Raw genomic sequence first — 18,615 nt, 5'->3', positions numbered from 1 at the left:
AATGACACAAACGCTTTTGAGCACTGCATTGAATGAAAGAAAGTCAAATACATGTGAACTGTTCAAGAAAAGAAATACCTTGGTTTTGTGAGCCATTTCAGAAGGGAATCCAAAGCTCCTGTTGAGTATCGTGAGAGTGTTAAATAGTGTGACTAGAGACTTTGAGCTTTGGAAAGGAGAACCCAACGCTCTGTTGAATGCTGGAGAACAGTTGTTGAACCTTGTGAATCAGAGTGCTGACAGCTCAGAGAGAGGAATCCTGAGACACCTATTGACCTTTGTGAATCAGAATGCTTTAAGCGTAGGGAAGGGGAACCCTGAGAAACCTTGTTGATCTTTGTGAACTAATATGCTTTGAACTTCGGGAGCAGAGTCAGAGAAGAGCTACAACAGAACTCTGTTTTTGCAATTCACTTTTGCACACTATTTTTGTTGAGCCAGAAGGTCCCGACACAGTGTTTAGTTAGATGTGAAGGCAAGCATAGGTTGTGACACAGACATACTTTTGTTTTGGACTTAATGACCTAGACTTTCCTTAGGTGCATCAGTTAAGGGAAATCCCAAATTAGAGATAGGGATAGCTAGGCCTCACACCATCCTGAGCTTAAATAAAGAGGTTTACTGTTTAAAACTTAAAACAGTGTTGTCTGTGTCATCTCTTGATACCATGCCCGCCTTACAACAATCTCTAGGGCTGTAGTGTTTTTTGGGCAACTAAATACAAATTATATTAAACAACGGGTACTTCATCTATAATTTTTTAAAATCCAATAAGAAGTGAAAATTGACTTCACATTTTAGAATGGTAGACTGAAGAATTAACCATTTAAACTGACAGAAGAACTCAAAGAGAAATCCTTAAACTCTTCCCACAAAGAGGGACGACTGAGCCTAACCAGATACAGGTAGGTGACACAACAACCTTGATTACGCCCAAGAAGGGAAAGGTATAATGGGGGTGGCCTAACTCCAGAGTGCTTTGCGGTCTAAACAGATTTATATGTATATCTTTATAGGTATTTCTGGTGGAGTATACCATGTGCTAGTTGCAACTAAACATCTACAATAAAAGGGATTGATTCACTCAAGCGCACCCCCAACTATATCAGGTAATTATACCCTAATAATAGTTATATAGTCAACTTTGACTGCTGATATTAATTAGAGCACTAATAGCTCACACTATTGTGTATTTGTTTTTAACAGTTCAAAGACTCTAGGCTGATGTAGCTGAAGAAAAGGAAAATTAAAGCTGAACCTTCTAATAGCCTATGTGACTATTATTCTTTCTCCTTATGAATGTTCCAGACTATAAACAGTGAACAGAAACATGTTCAGAGCTATACCCTGTTGATTAGGGTGTATAGGAATTAAGCTGTAAAGACCTACAACTTGAATGAAAACCAAAGAGTTTTCTTCCGCTACTAATTAATATACTCTCACTAACAAGAGTACCATAAATAGGAAATGATTGTCAATGACAATCTTTTTAAAATAGTTTTTATTTATACTAATGTATAAACTCTCATGATTCATTAATTGTATTTTTTTTATAAATTGCGTTTAATAAATATTTGATCTACTTTGCCTATATCCACAAGATTCTTTTAACTGTTTTGTACATCGGATGATCCATCTAAGTTCATAATTATTTAAATTTACCCTCACCCGGAAATTGTAAGGATCACACTATTGACATACTGTATATCGGGATTCCCTCAATATTTAGAATCAGTCTTTGCCTTGCCATAGATGTAGAACTGTTTCTCACATTGGTAGTTAGTATATTCAAGTGATTGTTCAATTTTCCACATGCATTACATCTGCTCACAGTGCTGTTCATATATAGTCTGACATTCAATATGTTAGTTTAACTTCATATGTTCGCTCAGTACTCAAAATGCAGTGATCTTTTTCAAATAACACTTTCCATTCAGTTCGGTATTCAATATACTCAATTAGCAGTTTCAATTCAGTTCGGTATTCAATATAATGTGGTCATACTCAAATAGGAATTTCAATTCAGTTCGGTATTCAATATAGTTCACATTCTCTTGGGCTCATTGACTGCTACTTGCCTGCAGTCCTTTGGGAGTACTTCGGTCTTCCCATGTCCTCGGACACTCACCGGCTCTTTGCGTCTCCACAGAGGCAGTTCCTGCTGCTCCCACTCACCTTCTTCGCATCACGTTGGCTGGGTTTGTGGATCGCGTCTCCCCTGCTCCTGGCTGGCTCTGCAGCTCCAGCTGCCTCAGGGCCTTGGTACAGACATCGCCTCTCTCACTCACTCATCAGTTTGGCAGCCCCAGCTACCCACCTTCCAGTTCGAAGTCGCCCGGTCCTGCACCCACCATGCAACTCGCTCGCTCTGGGTCCTGCAGGTCCTCTGGGATCTTTGCCAGCATTCAGACATCCTGGTCTCATTCCACCACAGCGGTTCCCCTCCTTGTGCATGTTTGGGCCTCCCCCTTTATACATACAAGCCCTATTAGGGGCCTCAGGTGTGAGTCATTGACTTTTCTTGCCTGACCATAATGAACCCAATCAATGGGACATGCCTGACCTTCAGTATTGGATGCCCTTACCTGGCCACCTGCGCAAAAGATCCCTGGGGAGTGGTTGTGAGAGTGCCTTCAGGATTCTCACACCACCCTCCTCTTTAATCTGCTGACCACCTCCACCTTAATCACTTCCTTAATATCCCTTCTTCCAACATCCTCTCCAGCACCTTATCCTTCACCAGCCCAACTCTCCACTCTGGCCACTCTCTTAGCCTCCTTCCTCATGCAGCTCTCTCTGCTGTATTCAGGAGCAGTCTCCAAATGAGCTTCATCTTCAAACTTCCATAATAAAGCTCTAAGCTAGAACGCCTTATCCTTGGCCATGCTGTTAATTGGGACTGGTGACGGCGTTGGCGAACAGAAGGGTCTCAGACTTTGGGGCTTTTCAACGAAAAGTCTTTATTAAGCAAGTGTAAGACAAAACAGGGTTTGAGGAATAAAGCAAACTGTTCAAACACACAGGTCTCGTCCGTCCCTGTGTGAATAAGGAAAAAGTAAGGTGTGCTTCACATATGGAGTTGAAAAGGTGGCCCAAAGTTCTAAAAGCCCTGAAGTAAATTTGCCTATCACAACTAATTCTCAAATGAATATAAAGGTTTCCTGAATCAAATGTTGCTAAAATAGTGAATTATCAAAATGACTGAATCAAATGGTGAAATGAGGAAAATAACTTAAGGGTCTTCACTTAAGTGGAAAAGTGTTGCATAGGAGGGGGTAAAATCGTTAATTTAAAGTCCTTCCCTAAAGTAACAAAGTTCATCAATTCAGAGAGGCCTTCTCTCAGGCCTCCTTGGATAGATAAGCAACAGGGCCTATTATGCAAAGACTCAAACCGGGACCTGTAGTTGTCTCCCAGGTGCATGGCCTCTCAGACGAGGGATCCGCTGGGTCCTGTGCTTTGATTCTTTCTCTTACTCCTTTGGTTGATTAATCCCTCTCACAATCTCTCTTGATTGCTTATTACATTGCCCCAGCCTTCTGTTCGGTTTCTGAGTTTCTCTCTCTAACTTTCTTCCGCAGACTTAAGCTTCTGCCTCTCTTCTCTACAGGGGACTTGCTTCTGTCCTGGTCTCTCTACAAGGGTCTTATCGAAGGGTTGCCTTAGTTTCTTCTCAGGCAGGTCACCTCTCAAAACCTTTTGGCTTTGGTGGAGTTGCAGAGGTACTCTCCTTCTTCCCCCTGATTCAGTCAGTTTCCTCCAGGCTCATGAGGCAGCTCCTTAACCAGGCAGCAACTCCATCCTCAGGATACAACTTCTCTTTCGTTCACCAGCGTCTGGAGAGAAGTACAGGCAACCTGTCCCTGACTGAGACAAGTTCAGAGTGAGCTGGTTCTGCTTTTATAGCCAGACTCCTCCTCATCCTGTTGGCTGCTGATTGGAGGAAAGCCCTGCTTACAGGATTGGCTGGAAGGGCATTTCCACTTTGGTCCTCTTCTGGTAGGCTCTCTCTCCTGATTGGCCAGTTGGACTTCTGTTATTTTGATCATGATTTCCCTTTCTGTATTTCCTTTATTTATTCTTCTTTTATCCTGGGCCTCTTTTTAAATATTGTTTGTCTGATCTTTGGGGCTAAGATTTTATTTTGTTAATTTAATACCCAATACAATTCCCCAGTTTCCCCTATGGGGATTTAAAACTGCGTCCTCCCATAGGCTCTAGGGTTTTTCAAACATCCAGGATTCGTTGTCGCGCTGTCGAAGGATAAAGCTACGCCCTTTCCTCTGAAGTCCTGCAGTGTCTTTCTTCCAGCGTCTCTCACCGAGTTCCATCCCTCAGAGCGGAGCATGCCGCTGTCCCTGCTTCTGTTGTTCAAGCACAGGCATACTGAGGGGTTCCTCAGACCACTGTATCAAGATTCCAGGCTGCCAACTTGGTTTTCTATACTACCTATGCACTAAGCAGAGGGCTAGCGCACTGCCTTACTGCAGACTCAGGCCACTCAGTCAACTTGGGGCCACTCTCTCCATACCCTGGGTGTCTGAGTTATGTCTGAGCGGGAAGCTGGGTAGCTGTCAAGGGGTATGTAGTTTTAATCTTGACACACCCCTATCGGGGTAAAACCGTGTGATTCCCCTATGACCCTAGGGTACTCCTTGGTACACATTTCTGTCCCCCTAGATGGGTGCTTTTCAGGGTGCAGTAATTATAGCCCTCTCCACCACCCCTGCAAGGGTCCTTTCTCCCATGGTTTCAGCCAGCCACAGGTTCTTCTCTTGTTTTCTAAAAATGTCTAGCACCATCCAGGCTCAAGCCCTAACAGGGCAACAAAGCCTTTCTCAACTGAATTGGTTTTAGGTATACCTCCAGGAGGTAGGCTATTTCCCCCGGAAGGCTAATCATGTTCTTCCTGCAAACTGATCGCTGGCTCTTGCATCATCTAAGTTATATCTCCCAACAGGCTTCTTGCATCAAGCGCACATTTAAGTCTTGCATATCTCTGGCTCTATTTGGCTTAGCCACTTACGAATCTCTTATCTTGCTGCTCTCTTTGTTTACACATATACTCGATAGAATGCCCTCCTAACTCCCGCAGTGCATGGCGATTTCCGCCTCTTGGACATGGATCTTATTTCCCAAATAGGCTCTCTGACAGCTGTGTCCATTTCCCCATTAGCCCGATCTTGGGGTTGATGTTGGCATCAAGGCTCCAACTTCGTCCCAGATGTTTCTCTTTATTCTCTTATTGGAATCATGAGTTGCATGTCTTAGTGGTCCCTGTTCTCTGAAACTTTGATTCATTAGATCTCTGGAAGCGAAAGAGAAGTAACATATTTGCCTGAACATGTTGCAAGACCTATTTGGACTCCTGTTTGTACTCCACTCTGGGGCCTCGCTGCCTTTAGGTTGCACAGAGTGGAGTTTGACGGCTCCACGAGTGGCCTCGTGAATTGCGTCCAGAGAGAGCGGCACGAGGCTAGTGTGTACTACAGCAACCTGTACCTTTTACTGGGGAGGAATGGGTTTCTACTTCCTGGTACCATTCTTTCTTGATACTGCATAATGGCCCTTCCTTGCCTATAAAACAACATTTCCTGGTCTGTCACATCATCCAGTTTCCCTAGAAGTGGTAGTTGTGGGGGTCCCTGCAGGTACGACGAGGTGAGAATGAAAGGGCTCTTGTTGATTCCCCAGGTGCACCTACAGGGTATACATCATGCAGAGGATGGCTTGACTAGGCCCACACACAATCTTCCAGCCCCTCTCCTTGCTCGCCCCTATATGTGACTCCATCACAACCACCATAAAACAGACAGTGCTTGATGCTGTGCACTCCACTGCACCACACTTCAAATCCGGCATTCAGTGGGGAGAAAAAAGTGCTGTGAAAAGCACAAACTTTATGTAGGAGAGGGGGTCAATGTTCCCATTGTAGAAAACACCACCCAAAGTGTACGCGGCCCTGCTGCAAGGTAGATCTGTTTCAGCTATTAGGCCTAGCTTGACACTTACACTTGCACGTCAGCAGTTCTCAAAATAGTCTTGTGAGCCCATGTCTTACCGATTTTTCATGATTTCACTTACCTGACATTTATCCACAGAGCACAGAAGCAAAATTAAGGCAAGGATCACTCCGACAATTCCAAACGAAATTCCCAGTGCAGCAGTCCTGAAAGGGAAAGAAAGAAGACAACTTCCAATGAAGGCGCCGTCATGCTTTGGGATTTGGGGCATAGCTGTTAATTTGAAACAGAGGCATTGCTAGGAGTGGGGCTTAGAGGCTATAACCCTGGATCTGTTGGTTGTAGCCCCGGATAGAAGCTCAGGGGCTACAACCAAAAGGCTAGCTAGTCCTGAGTCCTGACAATCTCAACATTAGCGTAGCCCCGGATCTTTTATAGACCTAGCAACACCCCTGGTTTGCAACATTTCTCTCAAGGAACCAGACCCTGTGTGTTTTATTCAGCTTATCAGGCATTGTGTCATATATACTTTTCTGCATGAAAATCTGAACATGGTCAATTTTACTGAATGAGAACTATGCCAACAGATCCAATTGATAAACAGTAACATTGTGGAATACAACTTTGTTCCACTACCTTGTGAACAACGGTACCCAAAGGTGAGTTCTCCCAGCTGCTGACATCAGCTTGCAGAGAGGTCTGTGCCGCATCCTCCCACTTTGATCACATGTCTCAGTTAGTTGCCAAACAGCATCATGCGATCAAGATATCCTTAATCCAGTCCTGGATTTTTACCAAACAGTCCTTGTCAAGCAAAGACACTTCTACCATCACTCACGAAAGGAAAAGACAAAGCTACAGTTCTAGCAGCAAAGGGTTGTTTGTCTACAAATGCAGGACTACCTAATGGTGATCATGACGACATGGGGCATTGGGTAACTTTGGACCACTTTTTAATGGATAAAAAAAAATATTGTTTCTTTACCAAAAGAGCAAGGTCTGAGCTTCTTCATACTAGAGCCAGTGCCTTCCACCCTTCCGCTTCATAACAGTCCTTACTACCTGAGGTGTGCCACTTCCCAAAGAGGGAATATCTACTTTAGCAAAGTGTAAACAAGAAAATTAAGAATTCGTACCTCCAAAGCTCACCCTCCAGAGAGCAAATTACCTATCCCCCCTTTTACTTCTCGTCCTGTACTTCTGTCTCTTTGGTGAAAGCAGGGGCCATTGCTATTCCATATCCTGTTGAATATCCACCTGTGCAACTGAGAGGGGAGCAGAAGGTATCATCATTTTTAGGGGTACTGCCTGGGTTACTGCTTAAGTGGGCTGAGTGGGGATCACCTCTGATACGTACTCCCTATGTGGGTGCTATTGCACATGTGGGTGATGGGGACAGGAGATGCTTTTGCAGGTGGCATTATCACTGTGAGAGTTCACTCCTTGGAGCCAGCAGTTGCAGATCTTGGGTGCTCAGACACAGATCTGTGTACGGGAGGGGCCTCTCCGCCCCATGGGAACCCTTTTGCGGGGTGCCGTGTGTATCGCGTGCAGCTGGTGCACAGAGAGTGCAAGCTGTGAGATGCCCATGAACATGTGGCCAGTGTCACTACAGTCTAGCGACACTGTAAAAAGGGAAGAATTCATCCTCGCCTATTCAAGCGAATCTCAATTCTGCTGCAAAGCGGGATTGCAAAAAATATGGAAAGTGTGCACCCGTTTATTCCCTGGTACTCTTATTCTTCATCAACTGACTGGCATAACAAGACTCATCATCATAGGAAAATGGAGCTCTTAGTGTGCAGGGGACACTTTGCTGGGTAAAAGAGTCTGTACCTGAAGCTTTCAAAGAACATCTGGGAAGGGTCAGCGACTCAGGAGGGAACGGAACAGACAGCGCCTCTGATCTCAGCGACTCAGGAAGTGAATGAATAACATCCTGTCTTTCAGGAGAATGAAGTGCTTCAGTGTTTATAGGATCCTCACAAAGAATCAGGTTTTCTAGGAAAGCACTCATGGCTTAGGGATCTTAAGGTTGTTGTTTACTAGAACGATAATAATTTGTGGTATTATTTTGAATTTCATGCCGAATTCCTCTTGTTTATAGTTCAGTTTAGTTACATTTCTATAACGCGCTAAATCGCCCACAGGCCTCTAAGCGCACAGTCAACAAACAAGACAAACGTCACAGAAACTATCCAGATGAGGTGATACAGGGATGGTAAAAAGCTTAGTCTGGGTTGAGATTAAACAGGCAAGTGTTTTATTGCCAGGCATTCTCTAAGGTAGCTCCAATCGAAGCTCTTCTAAATAAGGGAGGCTATGGTTCCAATTCAGGGTCTCTTGGAGGTAGGTGTCTTTTTCCTAAAGAAAACTTCAGTACAATTAAGTGCAGCTCTGGAACTAAAAAGGCTGACTCAAAAGCCATTCTGGATGAAATCCTCAGAACGTTATTTCTTCGATTCAAGAAGAGAATGTTTTGGTATCCGTTGATATAGAGCAGGGTTGTCCAACTCCTGGAACTTGAGGGCTGGAATCCTGATGGGCTTTCAGGATATCCTTCATTAATATTCATGAGGAAAAATGTGCCTACATTTAGAATCATTGTATGTATGCAACTTTATCTCATGAATTTTAATATGGGTATGAAGTACTCACCCAGTCACCCTGATGTAGTGACTAGCCAGATCCCTGAGACTGTTTAAAAGAATATAGAACCGGGCCTGTCCAAATGAAAGAGCGGGAGAACCGCTGTAACCCATGCTATAAAGAAAATGGTAGAAGATTAGAATTGGATGTACAATACAGCACAAATATGATCACTATAGTCGATTGATTAGCATACAGTAGATTTACTCCAATATGGCTATAACCCTGGACAAGATTCTTCACCTGTGGGATACTGCTTGATAAGGCTTTCTAAACTGGTTCCACCTTTTAAAAGGAAAGGAGAGAACAGAAGAGAAATAAACAGTCACTAACAGTGTCCCGTGAAAATAAAACTAATAATCCACAGCTTGCTGGGGCTTACCAAGTTCGTGTAGAGCGTGACCAGTCCAGAAGGAAGTCCAGCTAAGAAACGTGAGGAAAGGAAGGTTAGTATGGGCACTACCCCGAACGGAATGAGGGACACACTAGTCCCGGGTTGGTGCACTTCTGAGTTACTGCAAGGCATCCTGTTAACGTGCACAGAATCGATGCAAAGAAATCCAGATGGAACTTCCTGGTTCATATTAGATGCAATTGAAATTGAGCGAGGTGGAGCTCGAAGGTGAGGGAAGCATAGCAGTAAGTTATGCGTAGAAGGAACACTAGTTGTTTCACGCGCCAAGTCTTGGAGTCTCCTGTGTAAAGTAGAATATGGAGAGGGAAATGACAGGAGAGCGGTTGGAGAGCGCTGAGTCTGTTACTATGCAGACTTGACAGACATCCGCAAGGCAGGCAATCCAGTAGGCAGGCAGTGGTCTAGGAACGTGCGGGCAGTAAAACGAGCAGAATCGTGGTCGGAATTTGATGAAACAGACAAGCAAATAGGAGTACTTGAGTTTAATCAGAAGCAGCATTTTTGAAAAGGAGGAGGGCTTTATACAATTCATTGCCCGCAACTGACGGCAGCAAGACACATGATATGATCACATGAGCATAACACATGCTGCGCTCCTTGGAACGTAACGTGACAGAAGGATGTTTACACTGAGCGTTTCCATGGCAATAACCAATGCCGATAGAACGGTGATGTAGCATAAAGATGTGGATGTAAAACCTGCTTTTTCTTCCTGTGCCGTGGATGTAAGGTCAGAGTTGGCTCACGGGCCTTAATGGCCATGACAATCGGCTATCCTGAAAACACCTGGCCCTCGAGTTGGTCATCCCTGATCCATTTATTTATTGGACATTCGTATGGCGCTATATACAAGTGTTTCCAGAGAATGCCAGCTCTATATGCCTGTATTGGATCTTCAAGATTCCCCATGACAGGGCGGAAAGTGACATACAATGGTAAAAAACATTTCTTACTAGTTCATGTCCTTCTTTTTAATCTATGATCAACTCCTCCACTTGTGTATTTATGAAGGCTCTGGCTTTTGTTGTAGAGCAGATGCAAAAGAAGGTAAACAAGCCATACCATTATGATCTAGGCTGCATTATTGAAGCCATCACAAATGCAGATGGAGTGCATATAAATGGTGCATATGTATTCGCGCATAGGGATTTTTCATCAACTCCTCCAAATCGAGCCATGTTCACAGTAGCGGCAATTTATTGAAGCGAATTTTCACATATATTTACAAAGTGCACTTCAACAGGACATGTACCCTGCTCACAATTGGAAGTATCAGTCAAGTCATTGCTAGATGTTCATGGGTAATGCCAACCTCTGAAGCAGCTGTCCCTTGGACCCTCCTGCATCAAATGTAGCATATTGGTCCTGATGCTTTGTGGGCCTCAATGAGGCGATATACCCGAGATGGTAGGCTGACCTTGTAGGTAATGCCCAGCCACCCAAGTTAAGAGCCCAACCACAGCGAGGTTCCCTTAATGAGGGCGGTGGTGCCATTACCTACAGGGTCTGCCCACCACGAGGGGCATAGCATATCGCCATTAGCACCCGTGTAGAGCCCTAAATGGGTGCTGTTTATTTTTTACCTTTAAAAAAAACAGACTGTTGCGGAGCGGTCTGACGCCGCAGTGCTGTCATCCAGGGAAGTCCAGGGACTGCTGGGAAGACAGCACTGTGCAGCACCAGGCCACTCTGCAAAGATACATTTATTCTTTTTTGGGGCGGGGGGACACTCTTAGCACCCGTATAGGGCACTACATGGGTGCTAAGAGGTGAGGGGGCTAGCGGAGCGGGGAAGGCAAGGGGCACTGGTTGATTGGAGCGCGGGCTGTTCTTGGTGAATGCAGCCCACGTTCCAAGCATTTTCATTGGCTAATGACACGATCCAGGGTGCTAATCTTAAGTATATGATCCAATGTTAAAGACAGGACCATTGTTACAGCTAGAAGATTGCTTTGACATCACTCAGGTGCCTTTACAAAGGCAATACAAGTGAACGAGCCGTGCAGCAAGGTATCTTAGGCACGTTTTAAGCACTAGTTTGCAACACTGAGGTCTCACCAAGGTGAAAGTTCAGAAGCAGTGGTTCATTTTCCAGTGGTGCAGCAGCTGTGCTGATGCAGGTAAACAAGAAAGTCAATGAAAGAGGAATGTTGTGATCCACTGGTGGTGGTGCTATGCCTAAGAGAAGGAATACCTGTGGGGTTGGGGTACAGGTTAGCTGTCCAGTTTGTTGAAGACATGACTCTGATTCTGGGAGATGCATACCGGTTAAATAGAATGGGTTCAGGTAGGAGATTCATTCTTTTGGCTTCTCACTTGCTATTTGCTTTGGGCAGTAATCCAAGGCCTCTGGCTCCGTCAAATCCTCAGGTGGGAGGTGCTTCTGACATTTAATATTGGGTCTGCACAGGGACTATGCAGCAAGGCCTTCGTAGGAACAGAGGATCCTAGAGAACCTATGACTAGACTACACCCGCCAGGTGGATTGAGGGAAGTGATTGCTGTTCTTGGTTCCCTGTGATTGGGAGCTGTCTGGTGTCCTCAGTTACCTGGCAGAGCTTCACCATCAATATAGTTCTTAGTGCAAGAGGAAACAGAGCTTCCTTATAACTCTCTTTCAGTTGGACATCCGGGGTGCTTTGGGACTCATCCCCAGGATTGACAAGGGAAGGATGCATATCCAGAGGTTCTATAGGAAATGGAAGACTCAGCTTCATAAAAGATTGTCTCATCTTGTGCATGGTTTATGGTCATAATACCGAAAAAGAAATCTAAAAAAAAAATATAAAAAAAGGCCGAAAAAAAGTCGCATTTTTTTTAATGACGTTTTTTATTCGAAATGGGGGGGTTCCCCCTCCAACCCCCCTTTTTTATTTTTTTATTTTTTTACCATTTTTGTTTTAATCCCGGACCCCAAAATAAATATATAATTAAAAAAAGAGAAATTCGACTTTTTTTTCGAGATTTTGACCGACCACCCTTGTGCATGTATTCTGTCAGGTGTGGATTCAGGCTTCAATCCAGACACCAGTCACAGATAGGCTGAATCTGACTATGCCAACTGCAGCCCTCACTCTCCAGGGCAGGCAGTGGCAATAAACATAAATGGCAACATTCGTGTCTCAGCCATGTTCTTGTAGGACAATATCTGGCTGTTGAACTGAGTACTGGAATTACACAAAGGTACCCTGTAGGGACACCCCATGAAAACAGTAGGCAGATCAAACAAATGTTGCCACCAGCAAGCAGAGGCTACATAGTTAGCCATGCAAGGAGACGCTCACAGGGGTGTGATAGGGCACTCTAATAATCCTGGTGGGTGTATAGACTGTAATAGATACAGTCAGACCTCAGATCCCTGATGAGGCCTCAGATGAGGGCTAATCAGTGAAAAGTGAGATAAACCAGCTAGGGGTAAAGAAGAAATGCTGAGGGCCTTGTACCAGTACCGGTAGGATGGAACTTTTGGACTTGCATCGCCCCATGAGCCTCACCTCGCATTTTGTCTAGCTTTAGGGCACCCTAATCTCCCGTGGATATATAGACTCTCATAGATACAGTCAGACCTCATATCCCAGATGAGGGCTAATCAGTGAAAAATGAGATAAACCAGGTAGGGGAAAAGAAGAAATATTGAGTGCCTGTCACCAGTACCGTGGGGTGGAACATTTGGTCTCACATAGCGACATGAGCCTCACCTCGCATTTTACCTAGTTTTACAAGCTGTTGTCAGGCATTCCATGTGACCAAGTTCTAGTTATCATGTTCCGCAGTCTAATTCACCTTCAGCTCATGAACACTTCAATACATGTTTTTCCATTGGTGTGCATTTATTAGGTGGTCTGTGTGTTTTGTTCTGGTTGAACAATGTGATAGGCGCCTGGTACATCCTCAGCAGTAAGGAGTGTGCTGAAGAGTGCTCACGTTAGGGAATTCTCAAATGTCAGCATAAATAACATAAGTTATGGCTTTGAAGTAAGTGACTTGGAATATAAATGTTAAATTGTGACCTTAGTTAGATTCACTAGGTCTTCTTAATTGTGAGAGACAGTATCTTTCTGTAAGTGGCTTGGCGTTCCAAACTTGAATTGCATGGGCGATTGGCTCTTTGGTTAGAGTAAGTCATTAGGAGAGCAGTCCTGTAGTTGACACATCTATCCACAATATTGAATCCACGAACCTGTAAGTACCTAATTTGAAACGCCTACATTGACAAACAGTATTTCACCCAAAAGACTAGAAAGTGCAAGACTCATTGCTCCTTCAAACCTTTCTCTTTTCCTTTCTTCCTCTCAGACAACTCCTGTCTAAATAAACCACTCATTCCTCCTGAAGAACCACCGCGACCTTGCGGTGGGGAAACACGTGTTGAGGAACGGTATTCTATCTTACTTTCAAGATATGTCCACTACAGGAGTGCTCTCCTAAGGACTTACTCTAACCAAAGAGCCAATCGCCCTTGCAATTCAAGTTTGGAACTCCAAGCCACTTACAGAAAGATACTGTCTCTCACAATTAAGAAGACCTAGTGAATCTAACTAAGGTCACAATCTCAACAAGGATCCATCTCAACCAAAGGACACCCAGACCCAGTGACAACAACTGAGGCCACAACTTCCTAACTCTATTGGAAACCCTGATTGAAGAATTAAGAACCAGGATCAAGTGACAACAACTAAGGCCACAGCCAATCAACATTTTTTGAATCTTTGATTACAATAACAAGACTTAGTGAAAGTAACTAAGTACACTATTATTTTACATTGATCGGATTCTACCCCGAAAACAGATTTTTCATATGTGATTTATTTTTATGTTTTCAACTAACCTGTTTTTCGACTCATATGTGTTTACACTTACTATAAGTAATTAAAATCTGCCTATTCTTTTGAAACGTACACATCTGTGTCAATATCTAGCTTTATTTGAGAAGCGCGACGGGAGGGCTTTTTTCCCTTTAGTTTGTTCAAGCCCAGGTCAGCCTCTGTGGCATCCCTCAGTTGCAGCATCTCTACTCCGATTAATACGTACTTTCAAAACATCTTCCACTTGGAGCGCTGACACTGTTTCTAAGGCTGATCCCTTTTTTCACTATAACATTGTAACTTTGCCTAGTTCGTTTTCCTTGAATACTTTTCATGGTATGCCTAAGCATTTCCACATTTCGTTTTTGTGTAAAACAAATAGTTCTATTTTATTACAAAAGTGCTATGTATGCCATCTCTGGGTCTTCTGCTTGACACCAGGAGTGATGTTCAAGCATGCAATCTATTCCAGAATGACAGCACACTGTTTACCATCATCATGGCTACATACAGATGCTATTCCTCTTTATATCATTCAATTATGAGCAAACAACATCTAACCCTATGTGTAACGCCCACCTGGCTCCCACGGAGGCGCTGGTCTAGTCTGGGTTGCTGTGGCCTCTTCAAGCGTGATGCGCAGAACTCGGACCACCGATTGAACAGGACCCCCAAATCTTGCTTGCCTGGCCCATAGGAATATCCTTCTGCAGAAGAGAAAGGGGATTAACTGTCTGCAGAATAGTGTGCTTGCTCCCCCCTTTCACCCTTCGTTCTTCTCTGATTTCCTCCAAAACCCCCGGTTTAAGCTCACCTTATGGTTTGGAAGGATGAACTCTCCATCCTGCTTCTGGTGCAGGGGCGCGCGTTCGTCCAGTTACTTCACTGGTTTTCAGAATGGCGCTGGCAAAATCCACTTGACTTTTCTGAGCGATACGCCGTAAGTATGAAGATTCAAAAGTTCAAGTGTGAGCCTCTTTTTATGTTGTCTTCCTAACCTGTGATCTGTCCTTTATTTCAGGTGCAGAACGAAGGCGATGCCTTGAGGGGTTAAATTGCTGACGGTAAAAATCAGGTGAGTTAGTGATGAGGCCGACCCCTCTAAATGTCTTTATAATTCCCCAGTAATGTCTTTTGTCCTTTCCCCATAGGGGCCGGGGGTGCGGTACCTGCCAACGAAGCGGCGCCGACCCGAAATGTGGAATGGTTTACCAAGAAAAGCCGGTAAGTATTATGGCTGAAAATTCGGCTTTCCTCCTGTGTTCCCTCAGCTCACCTTTTGTCTCTTCTTCTCTCCCCTAGGTGCAGAATTGTGGCGACCGGTGCTGACAGCCGCGATGGAGCCGGGAGATGTCTCGAGGACAGGTGAGTGAAGCGCGGCGCTGCAGCGAGCAACGCAATGCTTTTAAATGGAAGTCTTTCTTCAAGAATGCTGGCGTGAAGATTCCGGATGCAGGTAAGAAGTTTGAATAAGTTCTTGGATTTTCACCTTTCTCTTCTCTTCTTTCCTTTCAGGTGTTCCAGGTTCGAGGCGGGCGTGGCTGGAGTCCAGGTGCAGGAGCAGACACGGTGAGCGTTCAGCTGCTGGGATGCAGAACAACGTGAAGCATGTGTGGCTGTCCGGGCGTGGCTTAAATAGCCTTGGAAGAAGTCCTAGGTAAGTATTCTTCCACAGCCCCACCCAAGTAACAAAATAGTCCCTTCAGTAAAATAGTCCCTCCTAAGCCTCATTGGGCTTGGGTCTTCATGCAGCATGGTCTGCATCAGGTGAGTATGCAGCATGGTCTGCATCAGGTAAGTTTACCAAACACTTTCCTTTATGAGCCTGGCGCCTATGGCACCAGGACTGATGTCCAACATGAGCCTGGCACCAAAGGCGCCAGGAAAGAGTCCAAAGAGCCCCTATAAGGGGCCGCTGGGCTTTTACCTGGGGGCATGATGCCTGCTCCCGGGGGTGCTGGGCCTGGCCTGGTGCTCCGGGGGTAGGCATCATGACACCAGACAGCAGCAGAATCATGGCCCCCAATGTGCTTTGTCCAAAGAAAAAGGTTTTAGCTGCAGCACCTTGGCCTGGGTCTTGTGGGTGCTCAGATCGGTCTACCCCCACAATCCCCAAATGTACAAACGTGTCACTTTATCAGGATAAAAATTGAGTAAAATATAAATAAACAGAACCACAAAGACATTAAAATTAGAAAAGGGGACATTCAAAATGGAAAAGTAGGTTAAGCAACTATATACTATAATGTGCCATGCCGGAGTGAGGTATTGTTCAAACAGAGGCACTTCATCCTTGTGATGATATTGATAGGCCTGTCCATCAACGTCACACTTCCTGACTGGTGCCCACTACATTTGGGTGTTCTGGTCCAACAAATCCTGTACTCCTGCAGGGTAGCGTTCTGAGAGGTCTCCTTCATGTCTGCTTGGCCCCGTCTCTGCCTCAAGTCGCCATTCTGTGAACTCATCCTCCCTCACAGACAAAGTAATGTGCTTCTGGTCTCTTCTTTCTAAATATCCTTCTACATTATATTCAGACATGGGACGACATAACTTTTTATATCTATGCTATCTTTAAGTACCCTCTGTTTTTTAAGACAATAATCTTGCACTCTGTTATGAAGAGGAGTAGACCCTCCTTCCCTCTGGTGATAGACAGGTGAACATGTCACACACGGCCCATGCCCCGCCCTCCTGTCTAACATTATAATAGTCAGAAACACTGTCCATCAAGGCAGCCATGCTGCTCTTATTCCAAGCAGGTACATTAGGAAATAGGTGCAAAGTAAATTGAAGGTCACAGAGAATAGGTGAAAGAGGTATACATGTACACATTTCTTTTGGAGGTATGCAAAATATTACATTGAGTATAATAAGAAGAATACAGAAAATAGTTCTATGGCATATGAAATGCTGTAGCAAAAGGTGTACAGCTTTCCCAAAATAGATACCGTGGGCATGCATTACAAATAAATACATGCCTTCAGCCTTAGGAAATATTTTAAAGTGTTGAAAAACACAGAAATATAGGGCTGTGTGGAATTCAGAAAAATAGCAACCCAAGCCAAGGTTATTAAGAAAAGGGAGGGCATGGACAGAAGCCAGGTGCATTGATTTAGCAGTGTAAATGGTAGGAATATACACTTTTCAGCAGTGGTGCTCAAGGGCTTTTATATAAATGTAACTTGGCAGAAAGTAAGGAATAGATAAAAGATACAGGTAACCAATGAAAACATGAGAACGAATATCATGTCCTTAACAGAGTGTCTCAAGTGTGCATCATCCCAGAACTGCTTTTTTCCAGTTTTAAAGTTGCAAAATATGCCCTGAGATTCAGTGAATTTGTAAAACAACCAGTCATACAGATTATCATAAGTGAGGTCATTGCAAGAAAGAAGAATTGATGTATTTCAGAAAGCATTTATGTCCAATTAAAAAAGTCAATACACGTTGCTTGTAGAAATGTGACCAATTATATTATAAGGTTCATTTTTAGAACAGAACTGATGTGTAATGCTTGCCATCCTATATATGCATGGTCTATGCAGAAAAACAGTGAGGGTTTCTTTTTTCAGCTTGTAAAATAGTTGATTAAACAGATGCTTCCAGTCGGATGTATTTGTTTTCCTTTCTTGCACGGTTTGTGTGTTTCCAAGGATGGTTGACTGCGAGGGGTTATGGATAAGAAATAACCTCTTTAACATATGGCGACCCAGATGGTAGGCTTTAAATCTTTAGAGCGACAAGTGCCCAAGATCCTGTGATGTGCGGCGCTGAAAGGCATGAAGAATTTGCAAAAGAAGATGAGGGCGAGGAAAGTCTGCAGTCTGATCCCATTTTTCAAAGCATGTCTTCTTCGTGCCTGGCAGGGTGGCGCAGATGGTGGATTTCAAGAAGGAAGCTAACCTCGTAAATTTATGGTGACATATACATTGTGCAAGAGACAGCAATAAAGGGATTATATTGTAAACTATAAGTGTAAATATGTATATATATAGTAAGAGGATTTGGGTTAAGAAAAAGAGAGAGATTTCCTCGATACCTGTCCTCAAGGAGGCAGAAGGGACCACACCAAACTCCGGAACAGAGTATTATTTAAGGTATTCCTGTGGCTACAGCGAAAGAAGAGTGAGTGACACACTGCAAAATTGAGTAAAATAGAGATGAGACACGTCTATCAGGAGGATTGGACAAGCCGATCGTAGAATTATTGTGCACTCTTTTTGGGGGGCTTATTTGTGCTAATTGAAACATGTAAATCTTTCTTAAATGTTTGTCATGTGTCAGTGCTGGCTGACTTATGTGTATTAATGTGTGTGTTCTGTGATGTGTTATTTTTGGTGAGTTTGAGGAGAGGGAATTCATTTTTTATTTTTAAACAAAGAAATGCAGTTTTGTTCATAATTGGCCTAGAATGAATAACAGGGTCATATTTTTGAGCAATGAAGACAGGTTTAAATAAATAATCCAGGCAAAAGCTCGGTTTGTATTTTTATAAACTTAAGCTGCAGATGAAAGAATTTTGAAAGAGACACTGGCCCTCATTACAACCTTGGCGGAGGACCATGGTGCTATTAGCACCATGGTCCATGCCGCTAAGGTTGCAATTCCGCCATGGTGGTTGGCGGACTTACCGCCCCATTCCGACCTTGGCGGGGCGGTAAGTCCCCAATCCCCATTTACCCTTCCCCATTCCCATTTTTGCCCCATAGGGCATAATGGGAGTGGGGAAGGCGTTAATTACGCCACCGTAAATTACGGTGGCGTAATTAACTCCATGGTC

The 18,615-nt window shown here is 44.0% G+C and overlaps 1 protein-coding gene across 4 annotated transcripts in view; it reads right to left on the bottom strand.

Moving 5' to 3' along the window:
* Positions 1 to 18,615, bottom strand: part of ADCY7 (adenylate cyclase 7) — a 1,256,803-nt gene that overhangs the window by 164,821 nt on the left and 1,073,367 nt on the right. For all 4 annotated transcript variants that reach the window (XM_069604769.1, XM_069604771.1, XM_069604772.1 and 1 more), the window contains one exon: positions 6,085 to 6,169. In XM_069604769.1, the coding sequence (XP_069460870.1) occupies positions 6,085 to 6,169 (85 nt within the window). The remainder of the gene's footprint in view (positions 1 to 6,084; positions 6,170 to 18,615) is intronic.

Source organism: Ambystoma mexicanum, chromosome 1p (assembly GCF_040938575.1).
Source record: "Ambystoma mexicanum isolate Mex_15411 chromosome 1p, UKY_AmexF1_1, whole genome shotgun sequence".
NCBI lineage: Eukaryota > Metazoa > Chordata > Amphibia > Caudata > Ambystomatidae > Ambystoma > Ambystoma mexicanum.
Note: the sequence above shows the minus strand (reverse complement) of the source record. Positions and strands in the feature narration are given on the sequence as shown.